The sequence below is a fragment of the Amblyomma mixtum genome, chromosome 1, assembly GCF_055824585.1.
Source record: "Amblyomma mixtum isolate Tamu chromosome 1, ASM5582458v1, whole genome shotgun sequence".
Lineage (NCBI taxonomy): Eukaryota > Metazoa > Arthropoda > Arachnida > Ixodida > Ixodidae > Amblyomma > Amblyomma mixtum.
The window spans coordinates 168,666,237-168,681,790 of NC_143012.1; the positions used below are offsets into that span (position 1 = coordinate 168,666,237).

The following is a 15,554-nucleotide window of genomic DNA, read 5'->3' on the forward strand; positions in this document are numbered from 1 at the left end:
CGACAACGATGAGGCATTAAAGGCTTTCGCCTTAATATTGCTTATGACTTCTGCGTTGCCGTCTGGCCCTATATCGTGGAAAGTGTAGGAAGAAGCTTATTCACCGATCTCAGAAACTTACAGTACATTCTTTAGCAGTGGTGTTATTTTCGCTTTTTGCAACCTTTTCGAGAAACCTCGAAGGCATTCAGCTTCACCCTCTCATTAAACATGCGTTTATTGATCGCATATAGCACGCTGTCTATGCCGCTGCATATGAAAAGCCAGTTTACCACAGCTCTGAAACCGACTGTATGATTCAGTGACAATGACGTTCGGTCGTGAAGCTAAAGGCGACTTGACGCGATTGGACGGAGCCAGAGTACAAAAACTACCCTGGAGCCCAGTTCTCTCAAAGTAATTCTTGAGATACAGCACGCTGTGTCTCAAGGTGACAGGCAACTTAGGAGGATTAAATCCTACACGTACGTGATATCGGTCCATTGCACCACGCTCATTGGCTGGGTATTCGTTACCTCGTCTTCCACAGGCTAACGAAAGGTCAAACGGAAGGGAAGTTCGCCACCTTCATGATCGCCGCCTTCTGCGTCCTGCTGTGTCTCGTCTCCATCGGACTGGCCATGCTGTACCTGCATGCAGGTGAGCTTTGCGTCGCTCAAAGCCATGCAAAAGTTGGACTAGCGCTCAAAGACAGAAGTACATTGCTTGAGCCTTTGTTCTGGTAGACTTCCCGATAGTTTTGGTTTACTCTGGTGTAACCTTTCAAAGGCTATTGAGACTATGAGAGACGCCGAAGTGGAGGTCTCCACCTGGACAACCTGGAGTTTTTAAGGCGAAAGCCTTTTATGGCTCATGAGTGGCGTGGATAGGACGTGCCACGCTTTCACCAATCCATAGCCAATCCAATCAATAGGGTTTGAACAAGCCAATCCATATTCCAGTTCATAACTCACGAAGCCAAACGATAATCCACAATCCAATCCATAGTCCAAGATGCACGAACTGTCAATGAAGAAAGAAAATTTTGGTCTCTGGGGGAATCAATTCCGGGCTTGCGGCATTCGAGACGGGGACGATTCCACTGCGCCACGACGGTTCGAAGCTAGCAGCTTAATAAAGGCGCGTCTAGTCAATGCAGCGTTGTGTTTGAAGCGTACATGAGTAATTCTGAGTATATAAATTAAAGATGCCCCAGTTTACCCAGTAGAAACACACGTTTCCGGTAAATTTACTGCTTGCTTGGCGTGTCGTAATGCCATCATGCGGCACCCACTGAAAAACCCCCTCGGAATGTATGACGTTGGCCCAGCAAATGAGGCCATAATTCAAAGCGCAAATGCTTTCTCATTACTCCTCCTAAGTGCCTCCTTCAATTATCGGCCACAAGTTGAACTGCTTTTTTTAATCTTTAACGCGCACTGACATCTCACACTACGCGGGCCTCTAGCAATTCGTATCTACCGGAATGCGACCGGAGCTGTCGGAAATAAACTCTCATATTTCAGGTCAGCAGCCGACTTTCATAACTACTGAGCCATCACGGCTGCACTTGACAATGTGAATGGATAATAAGTTACAAAGACAACTGCTGTCGCGGTTCTTTTTGGAGGGATTTCTACGTGTCCTAGCACGGCAATATTCCTGTCGCGGGTGACGAAAAATTTTGTATCACCACTTAAATTTAACTCTTCATGCAGCTACATCATTGGGTGTATCAGCCACTTTCAGCCTACCGAGAACGCAGAATGAAGGTCTAAAGAATCTTCCACGAGGAATATGTGAAAGCCAATGAGGAAATAAAAATAAGAGAGAGTTTGTTTATTCCGCATCAGAGGAACATTTAAGGTTTTATGCAGCGCCTGATTTTTTCCTTGCGTCTTATTTGCTTGTAAACGTCTGCTTTATGGTGTTTAACTTCTCAAAGCGACTCAGGCTATGAGGGACGCCGGAAATTTCTACCACTTGAGGTTCGTAACGTGAAGTGACACCGCACAGTGCACGGGCCTCTATAATTTCGCCTGTAAAGCTCTAGTGTGGTGTCAGCTGCCGCATACTTCCTCCAGACTGCTTGTAAAGTGTCCTTCTGTACTTCCTGTGCTCAATGCTTCCTTCGTCCTGTAAGAGCTCAGCAGTTAATTCTCTCTGGCTACTTTTTCTCAACATTGTTTGTGAAGCTTTTGCTCTTTCAGCTATCACTAGCCGGTAATTCATTTCCTCGGAACCACTGGTATATTCACCGCTGTCAAATAATTTTGTCACCTATCTGCGTCGAACTTCTCAGCCACTTCGGCGATCTTATCTATATTGGTATCGACATTGCCCTCCTCGCCTTTGCGTGCGGTCATCTGATTTTTTTACATGCCTGATATACAAAGCTAGCGTGCCTTCTTGGCCTCGTTAGTGGATTATTATCGAAGAAGCCAGCGCAATGAAATGCAAATGGCAGAGTAAGAGACACGAACAGCATGAGTCTAGTGCTCTAATGTATTTTTTATTTAGTTATGTATTATTTATTTATTTAGCAAATACTGCCGGCCTGTGTTACAGGCCTTAGGCAAAAGTGGGGTACAAAGATATTGATAAAAATGACAAGTACATTGCAAAAGAAGCAGATAGCGAACAGAGCAAAAACCAGAACATACAACATAAAATCTATTACAAAGACATAGAACGTATGATGACATCGAACCTGGCAGCAAACGAAGGCATCGGACTTGGCCCAAAACAAGGATACATAAGAGTCCTATACATCCTTCAGAGCTTGTAAAAATGAATTCACCGATTCGCAATTGACAACATCAGCAGGTAAACCATTCCACTTAATGATAGTATGGGGAAAGATTTGGTTTATTGGGGTTTAACGTCCCAAAGCGACTGAGGCTATGAGAGACGTCGTAGTGAAGGGTTCCGGAAATTTCGACCACCTGGGGTTCTTTAACGTGCACTGACATCGCACAGCACACGGGCCTCTAGAATTTCGCCTTCGAGAAATTCAGCCGCCGCGGCCGGGATCGAACCCGCGTCTTTCGGGTCAGCAGCCGAGCGCCGTAACCACTGAGCCACCGCGGCGGGTAGTATGGGGAAAGAACGAATACTTAAAAACATTAGTTTTGCATGAAAACGCGGCAACTTTCTTAGTATGGTAAGAGCGTGTAGGGTGTCGAGATGTGTGCTCAACTAAAATTCCTTCCTCTATTGTTAGTTTATTGTGATAATACAGGTAGAATAACTTTAATTTTTCACGATGACGACGCATGGCCAGGTGTTCAAGTCCTGCGGTTTGCAGTAGGGCTGTTGGGGAAATAGTCCAACTGTAACAATTAAAGATAAACCTAGCAGCTTTGCGTAGGAAATTTTCTATTTTAAGTTTGTTACTTTCGGTCCAGGGATCCCACACTGCCGCAGCATGTTCCAACATTGGCCGAACAAATGTTTTACAAGCTAAAAGCTTTATTTCTTGTGTGGATTGTGCCAGCGTTCTTCTCAAGTAGTGCAGTTGTCTGAGAGCTTTTTTTTTCTATATACGATATGTGCTCGTTCCATCGACCTAACATATTTCGACCTAATCGTATCTTCACCGGATTGGTGCCATGTTTCACCTCCTTATGTCGCTTCTCTTACGCATATAGATATTTAAAAGTTCTGCCTGCTCCGTTTTGTTCAAGGGGTTTGGGGCTTTGATGTTTTGGCGTTTCTTATTGCGATCTCCTGCGACACTGGCCTCTAATCTTATGGCACACTCCATAATTATACTGGCAGTGTTTCCATTCATCCCCAATACGTTTAGGTTCCTTCTTCAGTTAGATGGGAAAGCCTATTTTCCAGCGAGATCCTGATGTTTTCTTTTGCGCGGACCTCTTTTTTTATTTGTACTCTCATTTATCAAAAGTTTTCTCCTTTTCCAATTAAGTTAAAGGGTAAGCCTAGATGTCACCATTCAGTTCTCTACATCTCACCTTGCCTAGCTCCTCTATACCATGTACGACGCAGATAGGCGCACATTATGAACACCATTTCAATTTTAGACTTCCCGTTCCACCTGCTTGTTCAAGGGAGGAATCCGCCGACTACTTGTTTAACCAATTACCTAAAGGACTGACAGTTAGACGATTTACAGTTAGTCCCTAAAAGGACTGATGGCTGTGGCAAACCAGTTAGTGCCCTAAAAGACAGCCTCTCGCCCCATTTTAGCCCCTTTTTTCCTACTGCACAGGCAAAAGTGATGAGTGCAGCGCGTGTAGACAAGCATCCAGAAAGCATCCATGAGTCTTAAGAACACGCACTGTGTTTTTAATACGCGTAATAAGTGTCAAAACTGAGCGAACATCGAAGTCTAAACATAATCTTCCCCCTGTTTATAAAACGATTTGGAAAAAAAAGGCTGCCGTAGGCTTTCTAGCTCTCCTTCTTTACTGATTGGAGTACAGGCGGACAACGAAATAGAGAGTGAGTCTAGAGACCCGCTCTCTGATGTGGCCAGACGTTAAGCACTGCCGATTTTAGTCTGCGAATTGCGCTTTTAGCTACCCCTAGTATTCGTAGGATCTATACATAGCGCCGTGCTGCCAGAGAGCGTTAAGCTTATTTTGCAACTTAAGGGATAGTGAGAAAAAAAATATTGCCGCCAAGATTTCTTCGCCACCAGAACAACGCTCATTGGAAAGAAATCCGCGGAAGGTATTGCAATGAATATTTCTACAACCACCGCACCTGGCTTCCACGTGTGAGAGCTCTGACCATGCGACGTCAACTTTACCCGTCGCAAGCCAGTGCCAGCACGGAAGAGTGGATGCGATTGACGTGCTTTTGCTTCGTTGCACAGTCAATTTTCTGCGGTTTCCTGTGTCTACGATTCAACGTTCTCTGCCTCAAACTCATGGCTGTATGCTTTGGGTGACTGCTTGCCTGATTTGGTCATAAATAATGGAAAATCATCGCCTCGCACCAAAACGTCGCACCAAAAAACAGCACATCGCAGAGATGATACCGCTAGTGCCACCTGGCGTCCGCCAGAGGGAAGACCTCTACGCTGTTCAGAGCAGGAACAAGCTTGCGACGTTTCTGCTGACCCGTAGAAGTATTATTTAAATCTGGCTTCCACGTATGATACCCAACATAAACCAGCATCTGATCTTTCTTAGTCAACGCGCGTCCTTGCATGGTTTGGCATAAACGCTCGTAAGCACGGTACGAGGTGGGGATTTTTCAACATAGCACTGCCAGTTAGCTGACCTAAAGCGCTACTGAGGGTTGGCTTGATGTTATGTGCTCCAGCTGGTAGCTAGGAGCGCGCTGAATGTTCCCGTCGTCCGTTCACGAAACATTAAAATAGTCACCCGTTGGAAAATAACCGGAATGTTACTCCACAATTGGGTAATCGTATCTTACGAATGAAAATGTGGTGCGTTCTAAATATTTTCGTATCCTTGTTCAGCATTCCTTTAGGCATCATAATAGAGCACAGTTTTTCTGTGTAAAGTACCGTGCCATATAGGTATGCAGATGCTTTTTGCGCATTCTCTATCACAATCATATGTACTTTTTGCCCTTAAGAAATGTCCTCTATGGTAATGCAATAACTTGGTGCGACATTTTACTCATCATGTTTTTGTAAAACTTATAACTTATATGCATAGCTTATGCATATTATACCTATGCGTAGACCTCGAAAGCTTCAACCTGGTGCTCATCTTAATTACGATAACTGGCATCCGTTTGTAAATGCCGAGGAATTAGTGTGCATCCTTATTGGCAGCAATCCTACACCTAAACAGGAATCCTTCACTAGTTCTAATGCAAAGCTTCTGCTTGGAAGCATGCTTCTTGCCACTTGTTTTTTTGCTCGCTCATAAACTCACACTCTCATGGTGGCAGTGAACCTCGACGAGATGACCACCAACCCGCTATTGGAATTCATCCACCCGAGCTCCGTCGATGATAACGACGATGGGGAAGCATTGCCACCGAGGAGGGGGGGTTCGTCCACGACGGGAGGCGATACGACAACGACAGAAACGCCGACCACTACAAGTAAGTTGAATCTACACACACGATGTTGACTTTAATAAAGCGGACAGGTGTTTCGAGCAGTTCGCCATGAATTCAAAATCAGTTGGGCTTGTGGACGATACAACGTCATTTTTTCGTGCGGATGCTAAGTCTCTATGATTTCAATTTATCTTTGATTCAAAATTGTGAAACGTTCATGCATTGTGAACATCTGAAAAAAAAAAAAGCTTGTCTTTGCACCATACTAGCGCAATAGCTGCTGTTGTCCCTGACACCACAAAATGAAGTAAACGCATCTGCTCATGATAGTGATTCCCCTCAGGACGCTTGACACAGTTGTCAGTGCGCAGTATATTAACGAAGCTTGTTGCTTCAATTGCGTCCTCGCCGACTACTGGGGTCATGCGTCTGGGAATCAGTTGCGGCAATACTGCATCGATAAACGTTACCACTATGAGCCACTTACACTCTAGAAAAAGGCCTCTTGCATGGACATTCCGATAACCCTGTGCAGAGGAAGTTAGAGGCAAAACAAAATTTCTAATTTCCGCACGCTACTCGCTTTTTGCCACCGTAAGGTACTTTTGCCGTGTAGGTCACTCCATCGCCATAAGAGACCGTCACTTTCGTCCCTTTATTTTACTAGCACTTCCTATGCCGATTTCTTCTTGATTACGGCTAGCGCCTCTTTAATTCGCATCTGCTCCCTTATCCACTGTGTGCGCTTCTGTCAGATAACGTTGCAGTACCATTTTGCATTCAATAGCTCCCTGGGCTGTCCCGAATTTAAGTTCAATCTATTTGATTAGCTTCTAAGCTTAAAAGACATAGGCGAGTGAAGGCAAGGTACAGGTCTTGCATGCTTTCTGCTTGAGGAATACTGGTACGCTTTTATTCAACACCTGAGAAGGTCACCCAGATTTACTCCACCCGTTCTTATTGACCCAGGTATGTCACTCTCGTGGTCTGCGTTTACTGTCTGTACCTCACCTGAGTATATCTGTGCTGTACCAATCACAATGCTTCAGTGCCAACAGCAATCTGTTGCTCCTCGCGCAGTGTTTTGAAGAATACTCTATCTATGTTCCTATTCATTGCAAAGGCGTTCTCTGTAGGTAGCCTAGCTTCGCCGTTTAGCGCTGTCTTCGAAGTCTCGTCGCATGCCCTATGCCGCTCTAAACGGGCAACTGGAGGCCTGTGTTTTTCCTTCGGGAAAACCTAGGGCCACGTCACTTTGCCACCCCTCCTTGAAAAGTGAGTTATTTCTTGCAGCGCAGTGGGGCATGGCATTACTGCTATGCATCTGCATTCACGATCGATTCTTGTACAGTCGTAAGCAATATTAGGGGGAACAGTCTGACTATTAATTTATTGATTACTTCGTTATGTCTGAAAAGCACCGCCTTTTTTGTTATCCCAGAGCTCATCGACTGAGTCGTCTTCGTCTGAAGGCTGAAAATCGATCACTGCAAAAATTAACAAGGAAAAATAAGTCGGACATGTGCTTAGTCCTGCCTACAAACAAAACAACTCCAACCTAAGTGTACAACGTAGTCACTACGAAGAACTTCGTGGTAAACACTCCAAGCTGTTGCAGTTTTGTAGGTCGATAAGCAAGGATGGGGACCAAATTCGCCTGGATTTTATTAAACTTAATGAGAACAACGACATTTGCCTATAGGTCGGTGCAGCCAATCATGCTTCCCTCGTATCCCATTCTACCGAACGACAGTCCTTGAGTTCTAATTTTGCTCACGCTGGTTGAGCGTCATCATCATTAGAGAAGCATTTTCGTCAATGTATTTTTTTTTAGTTCTTAACGTCGCAAAGCGCCTCAGGTATGAGGGACGCCGTAGTGGAGGATAAATGCATTTTCTGCACATTAAGGTAACAAGTGCTACTGCGAAAAGTTTCACACTTTTCTAACCTATCGACGCATCTGCAGCGTCATTGTATGGTTTAATTTAAACATGCTCAAAAACTCATCTCTGGCGATACTATTCCCACATGTGTACCTTGCTTCAAATTGTTTCTGTGTGACAACAAGTGGCAGAAGGGGTGGCATTCTAGCTGGAATAAAGAAAGCACTTATTGGGGTACCGACTGTTATTTCCACTTCCGTTAACAGTACATTCATTGATTTGAAATATAACGCTATTAGTAAAAATATTGCTTCCTTCTACTGACGCCCTTACATATATTAAGAGTTCGCAACTGAATATTATCGCGCATTTAATGATAATTTTACTAGCTTTAGTTACTCAGCTTTAATTTGAATTGTTTCTGGGGATTTCAACTTTACGATTATCAACACGGACAATCTCTTTGTCTCAGCTAGTTACATGGATCTAGACACCTTCCTGCAGGTTCGTATAGATTTCTCACTTATCACGCTCAATAGAACCACAAGATCTGCGGCTAACACTTCTGACATTTTGGATTCGACTGTAATGATTAATCTTACTATCTCCTTTCGAAATAAGTGCTTTTAATGGTCTTTGTGCCATGACGTCATTGAGTGAACGTATCACACACGTTTTCAACGCATTAACGGACGGATAACTTGACCTAACAGCACTAACATCGCCCAAATGAAATCGAATTAACCACTTCCTTTAGGGATTCTTTAGCCGATTATTTTATTTCGGTCCTCCTAGAAAATTTGGAAATTATTTACGCCTTGTCATCGTCTACCCGCTTCAATATCATTGCTGAGAGATCCACACCGCCCTGGAAGAAAGAGGCGTCGCGCTGTGGCGAGAGAGTGGCCACTTATTGTGAGCGGTAGCGAGCGCCGCTGCTAGGGGCAATACTTGTTCAGGGGGCTATCCTTTACGCCGATACTGCGGGCGTTCCCATAGAGCAGCGGCAGACGCGCCGAACATTTGCGAACTCATCCAGCGGTCAAAAACCTAAAACTTTATATATACCTGTTTTTTTTATTTAACTGCCTACGTGTGAGCAGGTAGAAGTTTTCATACTGGTTACTGTCGAAATACTTCTCTTTCTGATCAGAGAGACGGCGCCTCGTGGTGGGCACCAAAGGCTTATAGAGTGGTTTGTTGCTTCGCCTCGCCAATTTCTTCATCACATTGTGCCGCCGATAGCAATCTCTGAACGGGTGACCGGCAGCTCAGCTTACAGGTGCATTGTGCAGAAGCATCTCGTGAGTTCCTTTTTACTGCGAATGTAAAATTCGAAGTCACAGTTACAATGCAAGGAAGCAATTGATGCGGTCTCGAGTGGCAGTATAGCCCAGAATGTTGGCAGAGATAAAAAGGGGCGCACCTTTAACGAAGAATAGTCGTTTCAAGCTGGCGAACGTCATACGTGCGTCGAAATGAGGCGTCCGTGCCACTTGCGCCATAGAAGCACCAGCAAAACGAGCGGCAGAGAAGGCCCCCAGTACTGGTGCTGCCCCTTGTGGCCTCGCCGTGCGGAAATGTCACGTTAACTGGCTGCACCTAGTCCGACCGTCGGATCATCTCTCTTTCTTCCACCGGGATTCTTACGTTCAAATACAATTAAGTGCAGTAAATGCGCACCTTGGCTCAACGGCGCCTGCGAAGAAAAACACCAAGAAAAATGTTTGTATAAGCAGGCAGTTGCCACCAACCTTCCAGCTTCCCTGCAAGGTCCGAAATAGTGACAAAGAATAAACGAATGCTTGAAACAACTCGTGGTACACTTTACAGTGAAGCCTTCCCGATGACGCTAACAATTAACCCAGGCTTATTCCGGCCCTTAATTGTTCGCATTTAAGAACCGACATATTCGTGACAGATGCTAATGGCGCCAAGCTTTATGCTTTCCATTGTGAAAATACCTGTGAAAAAACTCTTGAATACCGCTTTTCTACTACGTTTTCATCATTTCACGATTTCTATATACCGTTAATAGTCGTTAGTGACGCAGGTATTCCTTCTTTTCTAACCTTAAGCTTAGTGTTAGCACAGATAATTTTTGTTTGAGTAACAAGATACTAAAAAACGCAGCTGGGAGTATTTATCAAGTGTTATCCGCGCGTTTTCTGGATTCCTTATCGTTTGATTAAGTCAATTATAATGACATTTGGCCAAAGTAATACCCATATTAAACTCTGGCAACCGCTGCGATCTCCTCAACTGCCAAACCATTTCATGCGCTTAAACTCAAGTTATTATCTACAAGTTCAAAAGAATATAAATTTTAAAGCAGTAGTAGCAGTCTGATACTTTGTTCGGGCACAACACTTAGGCGCCTAAGACATCCATGGCCTGGTGCACGAGCAGGCATTCTTCGTCTTGACCGTCAGCTCCAAACAAGTCCAGCCAGATCCCGACATTGTTGCAGGGGGCTGGAAAGAAACCCGATTGCAGATTCACCGGGCAGGAGAAAAACAGTGGGAAGGGGTGGTGTAAGGTGCAGGGCAGTTTGAGCATGAACTACTGGGACGTAATTTGTATAGATATAGCCCTGCACGTGTGATAATAATGTTACGTTTTATCTCTCGAACGATGTGAGCCTCGCACGAAAAGTCTTGGGTCTGAGTCGGGGCCGAGTTTACGATCATGGCGGAGAGTGTTGTAATCCTCTTTGATGTTGGCGCGAAGGGACAGTCACGACCCGCGCTCCGAGGACCCGGGCCAGGGCTTCTACAGGACCCGGATAACAGTTTCACGAGCCAGCTGGTTAGCCAGCTCATTGCCATCAATCCCCGAGTGCCCGGGGATCCAACGAAGGAAGACGGGGCAAAGCCACAGCGACGCAAGTGCAGCCTCTAGTTCCGTGCAGCCACGAGGAGCCGCTCAAGATACATCCGTGTGCGCCACTCATTGAGCTTTGAAGGCGGAACTATAATTAGAGGAATCGGCATGTCGTCGGCTAAAATTCAGGACTGGTGATGTAATGGAGGGAAGAGGAAGCATACGGAGGTTAGAAGCCTCCCGAGGGGAGAAAATATGAAGAGGGGCTGCCTGAATATGGAGTATAGTAGCCTGGTTGAGACACCAGCGGCTATGAGCTGTACTGGGGAGGTGAGCCACTTCTCGACCGCAGTGAAGAAAAAGGAGAGGGTGAAGAGAATGGAAGAGACCAGTGGCATAATGTTCATCGGTGGAGGTAGCAAAGGGGGGGCGGAGAGCAGCCTTATAGAGGCTGTGGAGAGCGCTGGCGAGGGTGTTCTTCTGGGTCCGCTTAAAGAAGACACAAAGTACGAAGTAAAGAATATTTTTAAGAGCTAGCGCATGAGCCATTCGATAGGTGTGCGGTTCCCGCAGGCCAGAAGAGCGCCTCAGGACTCTGCGAAGCAGTTGTACGACAGACATACAGGTAGAAACAGCCGAATGGAGAGCATGGACGTCCTTGGCGGAATACATAGGCTTACCAAGAAAGCGCCACTAAGAAACTTTGAGGAACCGCGAAGGTAAGGAGATCAGTGAGTCGTCAGCCTGTTGATAGGCAGAATGGCTTAAAAGTAGTAGTTCGGTGTTGTCCGGCGGGAGAGAAAGGTCTGCCTGGTCAAGGAAGATGATATGGAGGCCCTGCTGAAAGGTGTGGTGCGCATGAGCACGAAATCCGCGCCAGCACCACAGCGTGACGTAATTGACATAAAAAGTAGTGCAAATCGGGAAGAGATGACAGCTGAACATCGACGGGAGCCATGCAAATATTAAGAAGCGTGGGTGAAAGATTGGCACCTTTCTTGATAAAGAGTCTTAAGGCGTTGAAGTGAAGTTAGATACTCGGATCTGCCCGGAACCATGCTTCGTGGTTAGAGAGGAAAGCACGAAGATAGTTACAAATTAGGGAGCCACAGTGGGTGTTAGAGATACAGGAAGGATGTGGCCATTAGAGACACAGTCGAATTGCCTTGCGTACACCGATAGTGACAAAGGCTTGAAGTTGAGAGCTGCAGCAGGTGCAGAAAGTGTGCTTAATGACGAGGTAGAAGTCCTGAGTAGACACGTTGGGACGAAAGCGGTTGAGGGTGTGAGGAAGGCAGTTAGAAGCTTCTAAATGCCGCCCAAGCTCAGTGAGCGCCATGTGTTCCATTGTCTTGCCGACACCAAAAGTCAGGGAAATGAGCCGGAGATTGGGTTTATGTGGGTTTAGCGTGCCAAAGCTACTAAGGCTTTGAGGGACGCCGTAGTGAAGGACTCCGGAAATTTTGACCACTGGGGTTCCTTCATTTGCACGGACATCGCACACTACACGAGCCTCTCGAATTTCGCTTCCATCAAAACTGGATTGCCGCGGCCGGGATCAAACCCGCGTCTTTCGGGTTAGGAGCCCAGAGCCTTAACCATTCAGTCACCGCGGCGGCGGGGCGGAGATTCATAAGGGCGGGTAATTCTAGAGGCCCGTGTACTGTGCGATGTCAGTGCACGTTAAAGAACTCCAGGTGGTCGAAATTTCTGGAGCCCTTCACTACGGCGTCTCTCATAGCCTTAGGCGCTTTGGGACGTTAAACCCCATAAACCAAACCAAACCATCATAAGGGCGGGTGGCTTGCCTGGTTCAGGAATGGGTGAGATGAGTGAGGAAGTCCAGGACAAGGTTAGAGAACCTTCTTCCTATGTGGTGTTATAGAGGAAAATTAGGCGCTTCTTGGCTTTGCGAGGAAGGTTGCGGTGAAAGGAATAAGTGATACTGTCTTTACCGGGAGAATATCGAGCGGCGTTAGCGAGGAGCGGAATCTCAAGCTGCCAGAGTGTAAAAGGGCCGTGGAGGTCTTAGTTTTTGCAAAAGGCTTATGCAGGGCAAGAGGGGAGAGAGGTAAAGATCTGCAAGGATAGTGAAGACCTGGTCAGAGAACTGAGTAGCCAGACCTTTAGCGAGGGTTGAAACAGGAGCGGGGATGGTACCAAACAGGGCTTGACAAAGGCTCTATGTCGATGTCTGACGCAGCGCCTAGTGAAGACTGTTGCATAGGGCAGCCCATCGAGAATACTTGACGGAGGCGCAATACGCCAATGATATCGTCTCGGAGCTGGGAAAGGGAGCTGTGGAGTTGGAGGTTGCGAGGTTGTGGTCTGGCTGTCCGGAGTTTTTCTCGGCGCTTCCACGTCGGATGAGATTGAGGTCATGGTCAGAAGTTGGATACGCAGCATACCCCGTGCGAGTAGGTAATGAGGGTGCTCGGCTCCCATAGAACTTGAAAAAATCGGAGGAAAGGATAGAGCGAAAGACATGCCAGTCAATATGCCAAATGTGCTGCTTGCGGGTGGGGATCCAAGAGGGGCAGAGATGGAAATCATGTAGTGGTCACTGAGAAGGGTATCTGCAGTAGCCGACGAGTTAGAACAAATGGAACCAGAGCAGTGAGAAAGGCCAGGTGTTTTTGAGTGCTGGAAGCAAGTACCCGTCCTAGCAAGGACGCCGGGGGTGTGGAGGAGAATGAGGTGAGCCTGCTGAGGCATGACGTGGAGTAGGCGGCCGCCATGAAGGGTCTGTGGGAAAGCCCACAAAGTGAGGTGCTTTAAAATTACCGCAAAGAATTAGAGCCGTATGAGAGGGAAAGGTGGCAAGAAATTTACCCAAGCCCGCTAAATGTGCGTTGTGCCTGTGAGGATTGTAGACTGACAAGAGGGCCAGGATGACGTGAGCTTGAGGGAGATAAAATGGAATCCCGCCCCTCCCCCCGCCCCCCAGATACAACTGAAGAGAGAAGGCAATGTCTATGGGCGCAACATAGGGGTCATGGTTATCGTAGATAGAAGACTGAGGGTAGAAGTTCTCGAGTGGAATCCCCAGTAGCCAGGAACATTGCTAGAAGTGCGAGTTTCTCGGAGGAGGAGAAAGTGGGGCAGAAAGAAGAGGCTGAGGAGATGTTGGCGTAGCGAAGCGTGGTTAGTACTGAGATTGCGACAGTTCCTTTAAATGATATGGAGGTCCTCGATAGTGAGCTTTAGCTAAGAGCGCGCGATTGCACGAGCCATCATGTTTCTTGTCAGGTGGAGAAAGAGAGTCTGTGATAGTTTGTACGGAGAACTGAAGGGTGGATATCACCGCGAGTATGCGTTCTAGATGCACTTCCACGTGAGCGTTGAGGTGGTTGAACTTGGTGTCGAGCTGGATGACAGCCTCCTCGCGTTTTTGAAGGCGACAGTGAAGTTCGGATTGGTGGGTGAGGTAATCTGCAATGGCAGTGAGAGAATTTGTAATCAATTGTGGTGAGGAGGTGTTCCATGCGAGCCTCGAGAGCATCGAGTTGGCAATCGATGGAGTTGACGACTTTTTTGAGGGGGCGAATGGCACCTCGAGATATCCGCATGAAGCTCGATGTTGCGGAAGTGTTCTTCAATAAAGGACGGAGGCGGAGAAGTAGAGTAAAGGAGACACGGAATCGTACGGGTTGGAGACTGTCGAAGTGGCGACGATTGGACTTTGTGTTCAAGCCGGGAAAGTGTCGGTGTTACTGCCTCGAGCTCTGCTTTTTCAGCCCCTGCAGCCGGACAACGGATTATATCAGTGTTAGCTTTGTTCCTACGAGGGAATTTCGACAAATAGCTCTCTGTATACACCAACGACATACTTAGTAAAACAGACGCTGGACTGCAAGTTGACGCTTGGTTTTTTTATTTTTCAATGCTTTTGACTGGTTTCCTACACCATAGGGTCCTACTTAACGTTCTTCAGTATTCACCCCCAGGTTCTGACATCAGTTAACCCTTTTGTAGTACAACGGGACAAAATGTCTCACTTACTTCAAGTGGTCGCAAAACGTGAACAGTGCACCTGCGTTTTAATTTTTGCGTGCTGGGTGCTACCGATCAATCAAATGAGCCATTTATCTTCTTTGCTCTTTCGCGGATAAGTGTCTTTCGTGTTCTTGATGTTCCTAAGAGCGCGGGTATGTTTGCGGCCAAGACTGGCGGAAAGAATTGAATTTGAAAAATTGCTTTTCAGCCTTTGCATCTGTTACCTGCCACATAATACTGCCTAAATTAATCTGTAGTTTTATTGCAAGTTTTATAATACGCCAATTACACTGAGGTATCGATACTCGAGACATCTACGGTCTTTTTTTGAATCATTGGCACAGACTGAACCCTTTTTTTCTACAAAATCAAAAACGGCTTGAAACTGATGTTATTTACTTTTCATATGCATTCTGGGTCCAATTTTAGAATTGTGTGCATGTGAGACAGGCATACAGCTTGTGCCTTATAAACGGTAAAATACTTCCTGTCATTCAACGTTGAGATTACCTTTATATCTGATATTTATTATTAATTTACACAATTCCACTCCGTCCCAAATTAGGCTATTTGATTACGACTGTGTAGTATACCACAACAATACAGCGACTCTGACCGTGAGTCTTTATTAACTAGATTCGATCAACACTTAATTTTCGTCTTGGCTAATGACGTCAAAGAACTCTAAGACAAATCCTTTACTTGCAGAACTTGCCGTGTGCTCGCTGCTTTCTTTCTTCATTATAAAAGAGTGGAGGCACCTACTACAGACAAGTACATAAATGTTCATCTTCAGTCCGACTTTGCCTAGTACATATACATTAACGTGTTGAGAGCACCTGATAACCGCTTTCTGGGGCTCCT

The 15,554-nt window shown here is 46.1% G+C and overlaps 1 protein-coding gene across 1 annotated transcript in view; it reads left to right on the forward strand.

Moving 5' to 3' along the window:
- Positions 1–569: 569 nt before the first annotated feature.
- Positions 570–15,554, forward strand: part of LOC149369736 (uncharacterized) — a 75,087-nt gene continuing 60,102 nt past the window's right edge. Inside the window, exon 1 of the mRNA XM_089576276.1 lies at positions 570–639. Within this exon, the coding sequence (XP_089432402.1) occupies positions 570–639 (70 nt within the window). The remainder of the gene's footprint in view (positions 640–15,554) is intronic.